This window comes from Rhodofomes roseus (genome assembly GCF_022264815.1).
Source record: "Rhodofomes roseus strain CIRM-BRFM 1785 chromosome Unknown C8Q71scaffold_29, whole genome shotgun sequence".
Classification (NCBI taxonomy): domain Eukaryota; kingdom Fungi; phylum Basidiomycota; class Agaricomycetes; order Polyporales; family Fomitopsidaceae; genus Rhodofomes; species Rhodofomes roseus.
The window spans coordinates 105,449-118,575 of NW_025952985.1; the positions used below are offsets into that span (position 1 = coordinate 105,449).

A 13,127-nucleotide genomic window follows, 5' to 3' on the forward strand; every position below is an offset into this window, starting at 1 on the left:
ATCTCACAGCTAGTCCGCATCTGTCCTGTGTGGCACTCAACTGTGAAAAGTATAAATGCTACTACAGTCATACCCTGACGCAAGCGCTGCACTACGAGCAACCCTCGGTCTACGGAATCTCGGGCAGCAACCTGCGTAACCTGCCATGCCTCTCGCGATCGTCGACAAATTCGGCTCGCAGTGCTACTATGAGGATACCAGCGCCCCACCCGGGTCCTCCGATTATACCACTCTCGTTCTCATTCATGGTGCAGGCTTCCCAGGGAGTAAGTCGCGACCGACCATGCGTATTACCCTGGCGAATGCTGACGCACTTGTTCAAAGCCATATTCGAGCGCCTACTCACCCGAGCAGCGAAACATAACATGCGACTCGTTGCAGTCAACATGCGCGACTACTCTAGATCTACTCCCTATTCGCAGTCAGAGCTTGACGATCTGCGTAGTACAAATTCCGAACGGCAGGCAGCGGCAGTTCGGGCCCGAGGCCTCGAGATCGTGACGTTTCTTTTGTGGTATATCCGCAAGGAGAATATCCCACCCTTGTCGTCCGGTGCACAAGAGGGCAGCATACGCCGCGGCGGGATATCGCTGTCCGGTTGGTCATGGGGGTGCAAGATGGCCTTGTCTTGCGTTGCACGCGCACAGGAATTGCAGCCCGACGATAGGGAGTTCTTGGCAGGATACATGCGAGCACTCGTTCTGTTCGGTGAGGAATTCACTACTTTCACCACACATGCAGGCATTACTCATCTGCTCTAAGACCCTAGTCCTCGCGTCTTTGGTGCTCCCATGGCCCCCATCGAGGAACACTACAATCCCTTCTATGACGCGTCCATGACACCCGAAGCAAAGAAGGACTACTTCCCCGGATGGGTCTCCGGATACTACTCGCACTCTGCGGCGGTATTGGACGACCTCCCTTCTCACAGCTATGCGGAGTTATGTGCCGGGCTCACAGGAGAGCCTATGGCATATCCATCTCATCAGACACCGACGCTCCATCGCATGTCGCCCGAGGAGCTAGCCCGGGTGGTCAACGAAGACGTGATCGCGCGTTCGCACATCTTCTATGAGCTGCTGGACAGCACGGTGTACACGGACAGTATGCACCTTGCACTCCATGACGCCTCCGTTTGGCCACAGTTGCGGGTGCTGCTACTATGGTGTGACATGTCAGTCAGTGGGACTGTCGTGCCATCCTGGGGCTTTCTGAAGGCATATCAAGAGGACTGGCCCGCGAATGGGAGGCGCGTAGACGCCGTCCGGATTAAAGGTGCTAATCATTTCGTATGTTCCACCAACACATCGCATGTATGCCTCCTGGCTCACGCGCTCGCCTTTAGCCGCACTGGGATTATCCGGATCGTACAATGCAGCTACTAGCGGAAATTATATGGAGCGCCGACCGCGACCCAGAAGTGAAGATGATGGCAGATGTTAGCATCTGAGCTACTCATGTACCAACCAATAGGTATCCGTAGGTAAGACACGACTAGAGAAAGCAGTCTTTTACTTACGAGGCATTGGGGTCACATTCGAAGAAGCGTACAGTCATTCGAACAAGCGTACAGTGTTATCGTCTAGTTCCGCATCCGATACTTCATCATAGCACTGTTGGAAATCCGGATCTCGCATGGGAGCAAAGACTCCCTCAACACAGAACAGGTGGGAATTTCTGATACATTGCCACTCCCTACTCGCTATGTCTATGGCTATTCACAGTAGATTAGGGAAGTAAAGCGACATCCAAAAATGCAACAGCCGTTGGACAGAGATGCAGGTGACCCCATTACGGGCGAATGGTATGTATGGATGCACGAGACAGAGGTATGTACGAGGCTCGTGGCCGACTACGTATTGTAAGGTGACGGGGGTTGCAGCGAGTGGGATATGATGGCAAAGACAAATGGGTATGAACGCCCCCAATACAGATGAACCGAAACGTTGAGATTGTCAAAGAAGAATATAAACAACTAAGTCACTGTCTTCATATTCTTGCACCCGGATCCAGAGGCCCTAATGGCCCGTATTCCCCATTGTCAGCGCGACCGGCACTCCGCTTCTTCGCGTGTCCCCGCCACTCGCCGTCGACAGCCGTGCTCACGGCACCTATTGGTCTGACAGGCGAAACTGGTGAGAACGCATGACCTCTGACTCCAGGAGGTGGACCTGGCGACCCGGATCTGGAGAGGGGGGCGTACCCGTTGACGTCGAGAGAAGGTCCATCGGAGAGCTGGTAACGAGGAGCTTGTGACGGCGTTCGGGATTGTGGTGGGGACGATTCCTCATCGAAACCTGCGTCTAACATCGCTTGCATATCTGCGGCCGCAATAGACTCGGCGCTTGCGAAAGCATGTTGTTGAAGGCTGGTGGGCGGTGGCGGATACGCTGTGCTGTTCTCGTTATAACCGCCTATTTGTGCGCCCCACTGGTCCTCGTCCGACGAGGCGACTGAGACAGTGTCAGAACCATCGTACTGGCTGAACACCTCTTGTCTGGCGGTCAGTTCGCCATTGGCGCTCATGTACGCCCCGTGCATCCGTTCGAGGTCCTTGCGCCGACGTTCCTCCCGACGGATCTTGCGCAGTCGCGAGCGTTCCCAGTCTTCCCATCGGCGCAATGGCACAGAAGACCCAGACGCTGCGTGGCCTGCAGCGTCGTGGCCTTCACCTTTGGCCTCCCCTTCGACTTTTCTGCGTGAGACGTCAATATCACTGTCCTCAGTCAATTCGAATGACCTCTTACCTGGTCTCACCCCATGAGAAGTCGTCGAAATGCCAGAAAGCGTAGACGGGTAGGATGAAGTTCCACACGGGCAGCGCGAGCAGATAGATCATCATCCAGAAGACGTAGACCACTTTCCTCGTCGTCAACATGATCAAGATACCAGGTAGACCCAGGACCGCGATGAGCAGGATGAGTGGGATGGCCTCCTCGAACGACTGTGGTGGTGCCAGCGCCATACCGACGATGAGCATGTACGTGAGGGCGATTGCGATGGGGAGAACGACGGTTCCGAGAAGATCCATGAAGACGACGAACTGGGTGCTAAAGCAGAATGTACCGCAGGTATTCCGGACGAGGACGAGCTCCATAAGGTTGTGAATAGTCGAGTTAATCCACCGCCGGCGCTGGGACAGCAGGACAGAGAACGTGTCCGGGACGATGGTGCGGCAGCGGGCCTGGGGTAGGAAGATCATCTTGCGATTGGGGAACGTACGGAACATGATCGTGGTCAGGAACCGATCCTCGCCGAGTAGGAGCAGATTCTTCTGGTGCAGCGTGCTCACTACGCTCTGGCTGTACTGCTGCACAATCTCGGGCTTGGTGATGAGTGGAACCCAATCGTCGCCTGTGTCTCGACGGGCTTTGAGTCGGAACATGGAGAAGCATCCCGGCAGACAGGAAACGCCGCCGAACACCGACTCGAACGCTTTGGCAAGATGATGCGAAATGAAGTACTCAAAGACCTGGATTGCGGTGACCCACGACTGTCGCTTGTTGGCGATACGGGTCTCCCCGCAGACGCCCATGATCATGTTGTCATGATGCATGCAATTGACCAGATACGAAAGGGAGTCAGGGAAGACCTTTGTATCCGCATCGACCTGAGAAGATATGTCAAGGGGGCGTAAGGAATGGACGCACAGGCGTACTCACCATTAGGCAGACCTCGAAGTAATCCGGCGTGACGCCCATGAGGACGTGTATCTTCCGGAATAGATCGAAGTCCAGAGGCGTCATCCGATCGTTAAACGTAACGCGGGAGAAGAAATTCATGAGGATCAGCTGGCTGTCGCGTTTGCCCCGGTTGCCCGGCTTCTTCTCAGTCGCGGCCTCGGCCTCGGTACCACATTTCACTATGATCACAGTCGGCGTTCGACGCCCGGCGACGGCTATGGAATGCCGTTAGCACCGCATTATAAAGGCTATCTTCAAATAGCCATATAAAAACGGATCCTTACTGTAGTGGCCTGCATACACCATTGCTCTATTCTCCGCCTTTGCCCCAGCGCCGACAGCAATGTAGTTCATCGGTGTCGGGTTCCCAAACCGGGGGTCCGGCTCAAGCAGGCTCACACAAGTGTCAGGCGTGCTCCGCTTTTCACCTGCACCAGTGATCATCCCATCAGCGACGACGAACAGGAGCTTCCGCGAGTCGGCATAGGTCGTGGTGGAGATGGAATCGAGCGTCGTACGGAGGGACTCCTCTCCCTCGGAATAGCACGTGACCAGGCATACAGCGAAGAGCTCGGCGCCTATCTGCGCGAGAGTCATGGTGGAAGGGATGGTGCCGGCTTCGTTGACGAGGGTAGACGCGGAGGACGTGAGTGAGCGAACATCCTTGCCCCTCGGCTTACCCAGCTTCTTCGACCCAGCCCAGGGAGCCGTGCCAGTGACGTTGTCGACCGAGATGTTGGCGCCTTCCGGGAGTACAGCTGGGCTGATGGCGGACTGCATGAGCTGCCTGCTGTCGGGCGGGCTGCACAGTCGTTCGGAGACGAACCACGAGAACACGCACGCCATCGCGAAGCGAATGAGCACGAGTCCGAGGATGACGATGAGGCCGGCGTAGAGGATGAGGTTGGAAAGCAGGCAACCGGGCGTAATCTTGTCGATGTTGCCTGCATAGTACCGCTGGATCACGCACGGCATGGCCTTCGCAACGTCTGCGTGGTAGGAGAAGAGCCGTGTCCCGTCCCGCCCCCAGTCGCCCGGCGCGGTCAGCACCGTCCGGATCACCGCGTCCAGCGCGTCGGACGGGATCGCGCTCGGATGCAGCTTCATGTACGTATTCATGTTGAGCACCGCACCGTCCAGCACCATGTAGTTATCCAACGCCGCTACCTGGTCCCAGTCGTATCCCACAATCAACGACGTGTTCATCACCCCGATCCCCGCCAATGTCGACGACGAGTTGAGCGCCCCCAGTGGGCACGGTGTCACGGTCGTGCACGGGTTCTCCGCCGCCGCACGGAATGAGAGCCCGCTGCAGGCAGGGTAATCCGCCGCTGACCGCTGGAAGTACGGTGTGATGTCCTGCCCGGGCTCCTGCAACAGTTGCGTGAAGTTGACACCGAGTCCCTCGACAGCCGTCTCGCTCAGGTATGTGAAGTTCATCTGCCAGCCCTGCACGCCGAGAACGAGGCCGACGCTGCCCTTGCGCACGTACCGGCCAGTGCTCTGTTGCTGGATCTGCGGGCAGAGCACCTTCTGCGCGCCGACAGTGATGAACCCAACAACTCCGCAGAGGCACGCAATGATGAAGCAGAGAGCCATCTTCTCGCGCCATGCCTGGACCTTGTGTCGGTCGTCGAGTCCGCCGATGGAACGTAGAAGTGAACTTGGCGCCCAGAAGGTAACGATGAAGGAGAATATGCGCCAGGCGTCGAGGCTCTCATCTTCAGCAGCAGGAGCAGCTGCACCGGCTGGAAGGTGAGCGGATTTGGGATTGATGAGGGGTACCGGTGCGACATTGCGCTCCGGACGAGTGAGGGTTTTCGCGCGACGGATGGTTGCCGCTCCCGGGTTGAGGACGCGCGGAGTGACGTCTGGCTCGTTGTACCGTACTCTGGTCGCTGACCGAGTAGCCATAGCAAAGGAGTGTGTGGTCGTGAAAGAGGGGAAACGACGAGTACAGCGGGTTAGACAGCGAGCATGTGGTGGTCGTCGACGAAGCGGGTGCGGGAAACTGCCAAGGACTCGAGAGTTACAAGTAAGTAAGTTTGTTATCCCTTTGTTACTGTTTTGTTACCCGTTAATTACTAGTGTCTCGTTGTATTTGTGTTGATTGTTACTCCTCCATATTAAGCAATCACTTTGATGGGGTAGCGCAACAATGATCTACCACGTTAACCGATGTTTGTGTTCCTGGACGTGCATCTCGCTTTCATTCTGTTACCATAGAGCATCCTACTGTTGGCTCGCATCCACTCTTTGATTTTTCCTGAATTTTCGGGCTTTATGCAGATGTCCTCACTTATGTTAGAAACCGAAACATACCCCACACTGCAGCTGTCGAGCCCAGGCCGCTTCGAACTTCTCCCGGACGCCGGCTCTCACGAATGGTCGTCGGAAGCAAAGGTCGTTGAATTTGCCCAGGTACGTTGTGTAAAGCTGAGGAGGGTTAGACACAGCCAATTTAACGGAATCTCAACTCTATAGCTCATTCGATTGGCATCGCAACATCATGCGAGCGAGTATAGTCGCCTCAAATTCGGGCCAAAAGGTGAGCAGCGCCCGAAGTTTGTGCATGGCCAAGTCGAGTGACAGATGTGTCCTGGATGTGTCTATGCCTAAGGATGCCCTGTTGTATACGTGCCATTCTCGTTTCAGATGCCGGAACGCGTCAGGCAGCTACAGGCACACCAGGCACGGTACGCAACTCGCCAAGCTTGGTGGCTATGTGAGAGAAGAGCGGCGACCTCTACAGCGATAATAGTCGTTGCTGCAGAGTCCCAGGATCAGCCGCCCCTCGGCTGCCCGACGTCTATACCAGACATACAGCAGGAGATCCATGCTGCAATATCTTCAACCCTCGTTCCACCGTCCGGCTTCATTTCGACATTCCAGGACCAGCCGTCGATCAAAACGTCAGGCTCGCACCCCATCAAGTAAGCCCAGCTCAGGAGCGATGTTGAACTTCGCTGACCGCCTAGGCAGTGTTTCACCCATTATACCACTTGATGTATTGCGAATGATATCCCTGCATCTTTCGCGAAATGACAGCGACTCGCCGATAATGTTCGACTTGCCGCACACACATTTCCTGGACCGCATCATCACTATGGCCGGTGGTCCGGTCGCTTCCCCCTCCCTTTCGCGTCCATACCCATGTCCAACGAGCATGGCGGAGCTTATTCCATGCTCCCCGATGCACTCTCTGGCCCGTTCCGGACGGCTCTCCCACTTCCTGTGGAACAACCCAACGCTGCGTCGAGCGCTGCAGCTGACTGCTAGCTCTCATGGAAAGCGACCCCGACCTTTGTCGACAACTACCCCATCGGAGACCGATCCGGTGATGACAGCCCGGACGGCAAATGCGTCGTCAGAGTATCTCCACGCCGAGGTATCGCCTGCGAAAGACTCCCTTCGGAGATCACATTCTACGTCTTCGGTGCTGACGCGGCCAACGTCGGACACGTCCCAAAGTATCGGAGCCTCCGCGACGTGTGAAGGGTAAGTGGTGTCGAAGTCTACCGTGAGGCGTTTCTCATGCCGCTGGTCAACAGGCTAGGAACCTTGCCAAAGCAGCGGCGATCCAACTCCTACTCTGATCTTCGAGCAAGATTGGCAGCGCCGCCACTAGAAGCGTCGTCCAGCGGACTCCCGCCTGTTCCTCCTCTGGTTCCCGAACCGTGGTCGTTAGGGAACCTGTACCTTTCTTCGTGTCCGGGGAAGAAAGGTTTGTCGCATCACTCATACCATCGTACACAGACCGCCTGATGCCTTGTTCAGTGAGACTGAATGGCCCGGTCAAAGGTAAATGCGGCGTATGTAGAGATTTGCGGATGGATCTGCAGCGGATCAAGGATTATGGTGTTACGTGCATAGTCTGGTGGGTCGTACTATCATTGGACTCGTAGAATTATTGCTTACGCAGAATCATAGTTGTCTTGACGACGAGGAGTTGGAGCTGCTCGGGGTTCCTTGGTCAGAGTATTCTTCCACCGCCGACGACTTAGGACTCGATGTTTTGCGGTGAGTCTCAGATGTGATGTAGCCGTTCCTCGCTCATGATTGAGCCATGTTCAGTATTCCCACCCCAGAAGGTCTTACTCCGGCCTCAATATCCGACTTCGACGCCCAACTGACCAAGCTCATCAAGTCGTACACCCTCAACGGCAAACACGTTCTCGCGCATTGCCGTGGGGGTGTCGGCCGTGCTGGGCTTGTCGCTTGCTGCTGGGTGTTAAAGCTCGGGCTGTGTGGCTGGATCGACGCTTCCGCGATGGCATTCACGGCGTCCGAGCAACTTTTCAGTATGGGTGCTCAGATGGTGGACACAGCACCGGCCATTGGCGAAGAGACGTTGCAGCTGTTGGAGCGCGTCATTACTGTCGTGCGACGACGAAGGAGTCCCAAGGCTCTAGAGACATACGAACAAGTCCGTTTTCTCGCGGACTTTGTCAGATATCAGAGGAGAAGACCCGTACAGATCGATGACGCGCATCTCTCGCAGCAGGACTTGCTGGGGTGCGTGGATTGAGCGGACCACAGTGCATATTCGGCTTGTAGATTTGGCTAATGGTGCATACGGTTTGGTGAGTCGACTCCGTTGTTTGCTGGAGTACGTATGCCTGATGACCATTACTTAGTTGTCACTCGGGTGTCGTGTTTCTTCTGTATAGCATATAGACCGCTACTTGCGTTTCGTAAATACCTTATAGCACCCTATAGCATACTCGCAATCGGCGTAGAATGATGTATACCAGCGCCAAAATCGTTCCAGAGCACGAATGCCTCAGAGACCGCTATTTCGCTACAGCAGTCTGTCTGTCTATGTTCGTATATGCCAACATCCGCGCCGTGGCACTACTGTACGCTGCATGGCGGAAAATCCGATACTCGAAGGTGCGTGGATCAATTCTCAACAACTCACGTACTCACTCACACCAGCAAGGGCAGATCTAGTGGTGGTCCAACATGAGATTATGACAACCCAAGACTTTGCCAGAACACTCCGTACATCTGCTGGTACGACTCAGTCGTACGCTGCATTGCAAGTCTTCCGTCCCATCCATGTTTCTTCATCACGCTACATATTGATGAGCCATAACAATCAGCGTGCACCGATGCAGAATCACTTGCCAGACCAATGACCACCGCATATGTCCCAGACCCCCACAGCGAATAATAGCTCTAGGCTTTGGGCCCATCCGAGTGCCCGCACGCCGGCACCTGGGGATTGCAGGCTTGAGGGAGAGCGGTCACGAAGGTGGCGCAGATAACGAGGATGAATGCAACACTAGAAGAGAAGCGCATGGTGAAGGATCCTGCTGTACACCCGTGGTCCTCGGCTAGTGGCCCTAAGACGTCGCTTTATATTGAGCGGACAGACGCGCGCTGTTATTCCCGCCGGTAAGTGTCCCATCGAAGCATGATCGCAGTATGCCTGTAACCATACCAAAGTGGCTAGTACGCATGGGATTAAGGACGCGGAAACGGGAAGCACGGCCAACTCGCAACCCACACGCTTGGGTCCGGCAACGTGCCTGCTTAATGCTTTCTCACATGATAGACCGGAAGATGTGCGCCATACGCTCTTGCCATGATAAGCAGCAACGTGATAGCATTGAACTCCACCGACAGCATGCTTGGTGGCCGGAGATGCGGCGATGGCGCGAGCACCGCACGTTGAACAGAGAATCTGAGCAGTACTTTGGGGTGAGTTGTCGGCACAAATGATTCTAGGCTTATGCAGTGCAATGCTCCCGGGTCACTGCCACGAGCCCGAAGTTTCGAAGTGTCGCTGGTGGGCCATTTCATATTGATATTGAATGTGGATGTGTGCAGTCAGCTACACATATACCATGCGCTGACTCGACAACATGTCCGTACGGTGACGTCGGCGTGTGTATATCACTTGTTTAATTAGACTCAAATTAGACTTCTGCTCGGTCTTCCCGGTTTCTAGCAGGGAGTCCGGATCCGTGCCCGTACGGGCTAGAGAAGCTAGTCATGGTTTGTCATCTGTTCCTCCGATACGTGGGACACAGTCTAAAATTCAACTGACAACCGCGTCTCCTGAGGCCCCGCATATCTGCCGCTGTGTGTGCATACGTATACGGTGAGTGGTGTTTGAACATGTCCGTGATTAGCATGATACATATGATCACCATCATATGGCATAGTCTCGGACGCGCTCACTTCTTACCTGGACCAGATGTCAGGCTATGCCTCAGCACTGCGTCGAAACTTCCTTGGCTCTGACGGATGTCTGCTAGTACCACTGTGTCTCAGGATTTGCTGACGACCCCACTCAATTGACATTTGACAGAGCGGGCCAGTGCGTTTCCGCGGTCCTTTGACGCTCAGTGGTATGCGTACTTTATGAGCGCCGAATGCGCCCATACTAAGCGATGTGATTACAGTCATGAAGCCATTGCCCCTTGTTGTCGAAGTCGTCTATCGCCTCTGTTGAGGATGATGGATTTCGTCAAGCAGCCAGTGCGCGGTGCGCATGCATGCATATGGGCATCAGTTCAATTAGGTCATTTCAAGTAGTATCGAGAAAGCGCTGTTAGTCAATGGCATTAATGTTACAGCCTCAAAGCGATGTACCCCCTACCTATCCAAGACATTATGGGACTTTCAATGAGCTCTGCCACCTACATAGATAATGCACCGCGCATATCCCTGATCGAGGCGATGACTCAGATCATTCAGCCTCTAGTATATCCTCACCCCGTTGATGATACTACGCAGGGGCAGCCGCTCGATCGCAGCACGCACGCATGGCCATGCGGACCCACAGCCGATACCTCCGAGTCCGCCCAACGTCACGACTGGAAAGCTTGGTGGGTGCACATGTTTGCAACTGTCAACCGCAGAGGACCGCAGTCGCTGACAATGGGGCCATCAACCGATCCGATCGCACAGACTGTCAGTCCCAGTGTCGGAAGACACGGACATGAGCGATCAAGAAGAGCGCTAGCAGCCTGGGGAGGGCGACGTCATACACGGAGGTGTTGTGCGTCGGCAGGGCTCGGAGCAAGAGGGGACTCGGGTCTTGGTAGCAGAAACCAGACATGTGTGCAATGGTGGCACGACCTGCTGAACGGCGGCGCAGTGCGTCGATGACGGATGCACAGCGGCACCATATGGCTCACCTGCCAACTTGAATGGAGGTATGAGCGACGACAGCCCCAGCTAACCGAGCGCATCATATTGTTCCGCACCGTGGGCGTCGTGCGACCTAATCACTGCACTTACCGGCGACGAGGACCCACGATGCATGATGACTTGCTGTATGTCAACGCCGGCCTGGCAGGAGTGGAGAACAAAGTAATGAGATATTACAGATGAGTACATTGCAATGTCGGGTAGTACCACAACATAGTAGGAGGTGAGGATAGACGGAAGACTGAACTACAGAGTCTATGCAATACGGATTGTCATAGTCCGATACAAGTATAGTAGATCCGTTGTCCATGAGAGTCTTAGGGTACAGCTGATATAATATAGCGTAAATATCATAATTATGACGATGGCAAGATTGCGGTCATTGCGGTGAGAACAGCAGAGCAAATTGAAAGCAGACGATCGTGACTGATAGGATGTCAGCGGAGAAAGGGACTGGACGAAGGCCTTCACGACGCGACACCTACAGGGTCGGATAGCATTCGTAGGTCAGGCCCGCATACCCCGGTCATGATAAAGGGCGGAAACCGTCTGTCGCGCCGCTTCTTCCTTGACACCATTCTGGCTAGAGCCTGTGCTCCTTCCATACTCGACTCCCTTAACTACAGACTCCGTCAGTGTTTAGCATGTATCAATAATATAATTTAGGGTACTCACCATAGGCTATTGCCGTCCATACTGGCTGGTGTAACGGCCCGGACTGGTACACTTCCCAGGTCAAAGACCGGGTGCCTCCATTGCTTTGGAGATAGTTGTTAAGACGCATGCGCCAGTCTATTGAGCTAGTCATGAGTCTGATTGCAGTCGATAAAACACGCTACTTACGGTCGGATTCAGACATTGTATAGAGTCCTGGAGTCAGCGAGGTGGTTCTGAAGTTGAACCTGACAGTGGGGCTCGTATGAAAGGATGTGGTGGGTGAAAAGAAGAGTATGAGTGGGCGGGGCAGAAACCTCCGCATTATAAAGGAAATAACCCGCGCCCGAGGAGGGTCTCCAAGGCCTGCTCGTCTGTGAGTCAATGAAACACAGCTCAATAACCCGAGATACGACGATTTGGCGGTCCGGGGAACCTAAGTGTTACATGGGCACGTACCGTTGGTTCGGTTATCCACTTTGACAGTACATCAGCGTGTGTGTGCGAGCAATGCGAGCATTACCTCAGAGCGTGCTCTTGATCAACACCGAGTCATCCTGTGCGAGGCGTCCGTTCAGCGCGCTGCGAAGTCCACCTGTAATGTCCAAATCTGGAAGTGATAGAGTGGCATGAAACAGAAGACATCCGCGTATGACAGGCGCAGCTACTGCGTACCGGAAGTATAGACCACATTATGTGCGAATCCTAGGATTACAATTTACGGTCTGCCGCGACGACAAACCAACCACCGGTGCTGTGTGGGACACTTCTGCTGATGGCCGAGAAGGAAGCATAAGTCATATGCGTGAGCTAAAGCACATGCCAATCCTGGGCATAGTTAGAGTATGTACCGCAAGTGTCGGCTTCACGACGTCAAGAACAGCTGGAGTCAGCGCGCGTACTGACTCGTATACAACGACTGCCTGTATAGGAAGGTTCTCGGTCAGGTGATCGCTACCGAGTCAGTTGAAGCCGGTTGCGCACTGCGGCCGAGCGTATACTTATCCGTGTTCCGTCTGATTATGAACCACTACTTCAGCAGAGTTTTCCTCAGAAAGTACTTTAATCCTCGCGTCGCCCGTCTGCATAAGCACAGCGGAAGTATTTCCAAAAGCCTCTGACCACCGTTATCGCTGCGGCACTGCAAGCTCCGTTGCTCGGCAGTAGTGTACATACTCGCAATCGAGGCCGTACCTACCTCCGAGATCCCGCTTCGCCGATACACAACCAAGAGATCCTGTCATCTCTATGAGGGAATATTCGATCATCCAGCAGGCTATGTCTGGTCGAACAAGGGTACTGAACAGACAGGACGTTTGGCTTGCCAGTGGCCACAGTGCATGACCTGATCTCCTGGGCCGGTGCTTTCCCCCCTTGTTGACCATGACTTCGCGCGTAGCTGGATGAAACGAGGTGTTTAGCGCATTGCTATACAATACACATGCAGTAGTGCTTGACTACCATTTATGTCGTTATTCACGGGCGTTTGTCGCCGATCTCCCCATGGTCACCGGTCACCTCGGGTCCCCCACACTATGTAGAGGAGCCAAGGATGTTACGAGCGCTGCCAACGGGTCGCTTACATACGTGGACCGCCCCAGCATTAGTATTGCAGCGCAAACGACG

At 54.6% G+C, this 13,127-nt stretch overlaps 4 protein-coding genes across 4 annotated transcripts; 2 read left to right on the forward strand and 2 right to left on the reverse strand.

Annotated features, from left to right (window-relative positions):
* Positions 1-145: 145 nt before the first annotated feature.
* On the forward strand, positions 146-1,774 carry C8Q71DRAFT_911063 (Alpha/Beta hydrolase protein; the record flags this gene model as incomplete). The annotated part of the gene is made up of 5 exons (XM_047929116.1): positions 146-266; positions 325-708; positions 763-1,289; positions 1,346-1,667; positions 1,733-1,774. The coding sequence occupies 4 exons, from the start codon at positions 146-148 to the stop codon at positions 1,448-1,450; spliced, it is 1,137 nt and encodes a 378-aa protein (XP_047774004.1). The 3' UTR covers positions 1,451-1,667; positions 1,733-1,774.
* On the reverse strand, positions 1,662-5,702 carry C8Q71DRAFT_784314 (chitin synthase-domain-containing protein). Its single transcript, XM_047925028.1, has 4 exons — positions 3,968-5,702; positions 3,663-3,898; positions 2,748-3,610; positions 1,662-2,695 (listed from the first exon to the last, which is right to left on the reverse strand). Exons 1-4 carry the CDS (start codon positions 5,595-5,597, stop codon positions 1,990-1,992), a joined length of 3,435 nt encoding a protein of 1,144 aa, XP_047774005.1. The 5' UTR covers positions 5,598-5,702; the 3' UTR covers positions 1,662-1,989.
* Positions 5,703-5,813: 111 nt separating this feature from the next.
* Positions 5,814-8,363, forward strand: C8Q71DRAFT_320582 (phosphatases II). Its single transcript, XM_047917790.1, has 9 exons — positions 5,814-6,104; positions 6,168-6,231; positions 6,304-6,616; positions 6,666-7,181; positions 7,235-7,407; positions 7,461-7,560; positions 7,614-7,703; positions 7,758-8,266; positions 8,321-8,363. The coding sequence occupies exons 1-8, from the start codon at positions 5,967-5,969 to the stop codon at positions 8,209-8,211; spliced, it is 1,848 nt and encodes a 615-aa protein (XP_047774006.1). The 5' UTR covers positions 5,814-5,966; the 3' UTR covers positions 8,212-8,266; positions 8,321-8,363.
* A 2,802-nt stretch (positions 8,364-11,165) lies between these two features.
* C8Q71DRAFT_320666 (uncharacterized protein) lies at positions 11,166-12,072 on the reverse strand. Its single transcript, XM_047917791.1, has 5 exons — positions 11,961-12,072; positions 11,691-11,875; positions 11,523-11,639; positions 11,333-11,467; positions 11,166-11,273 (listed from the first exon to the last, which is right to left on the reverse strand). Exons 2-4 carry the CDS (start codon positions 11,824-11,826, stop codon positions 11,355-11,357), a joined length of 366 nt encoding a protein of 121 aa, XP_047774007.1. The 5' UTR covers positions 11,827-11,875; positions 11,961-12,072; the 3' UTR covers positions 11,166-11,273; positions 11,333-11,354.
* Positions 12,073-13,127: the final 1,055 nt, after the last annotated feature.

What these genes read in the sequence shown, in the direction of transcription:
- C8Q71DRAFT_784314 (XM_047925028.1), bottom strand. Translation starts at nt 5,597, where the DNA reads ATGGCTACTCGGTCAGCGACCAGAGTACGGTACAACGAGCCAGACGTC. An exon ending in GGTGTATGCAGGCCACTACA is followed by an intron (nt 3,899 to 3,967) that starts GTAAGGATCCGT and finishes GGCATTCCATAG; the next exon opens with CCGTCGCCGGGCGTCGAACG. An exon ending in ACTTCGAGGTCTGCCTAATG is followed by an intron (nt 3,611 to 3,662) that starts GTGAGTACGCCT and finishes ATATCTTCTCAG; the next exon opens with GTCGATGCGGATACAAAGGT.
- C8Q71DRAFT_320582 (XM_047917790.1), top strand. Translation starts at nt 5,967, where the DNA reads ATGCAGATGTCCTCACTTATGTTAGAAACCGAAACATACCCCACACTG. An exon ending in CCTCAAATTCGGGCCAAAAG is followed by an intron (nt 6,232 to 6,303) that starts GTGAGCAGCGCC and finishes TCTATGCCTAAG; the next exon opens with GATGCCCTGTTGTATACGTG. An exon ending in TCAGGCTCGCACCCCATCAA is followed by an intron (nt 6,617 to 6,665) that starts GTAAGCCCAGCT and finishes CCGCCTAGGCAG; the next exon opens with TGTTTCACCCATTATACCAC.
- C8Q71DRAFT_320666 (XM_047917791.1), bottom strand. Translation starts at nt 11,826, where the DNA reads ATGCGGAGGTTTCTGCCCCGCCCACTCATACTCTTCTTTTCACCCACC. An exon ending in TACAATGTCTGAATCCGACC is followed by an intron (nt 11,640 to 11,690) that starts GTAAGTAGCGTG and finishes CTAGCTCAATAG; the next exon opens with ACTGGCGCATGCGTCTTAAC. An exon ending in ATGGACGGCAATAGCCTATG is followed by an intron (nt 11,468 to 11,522) that starts GTGAGTACCCTA and finishes CGGAGTCTGTAG; the next exon opens with TTAAGGGAGTCGAGTATGGA.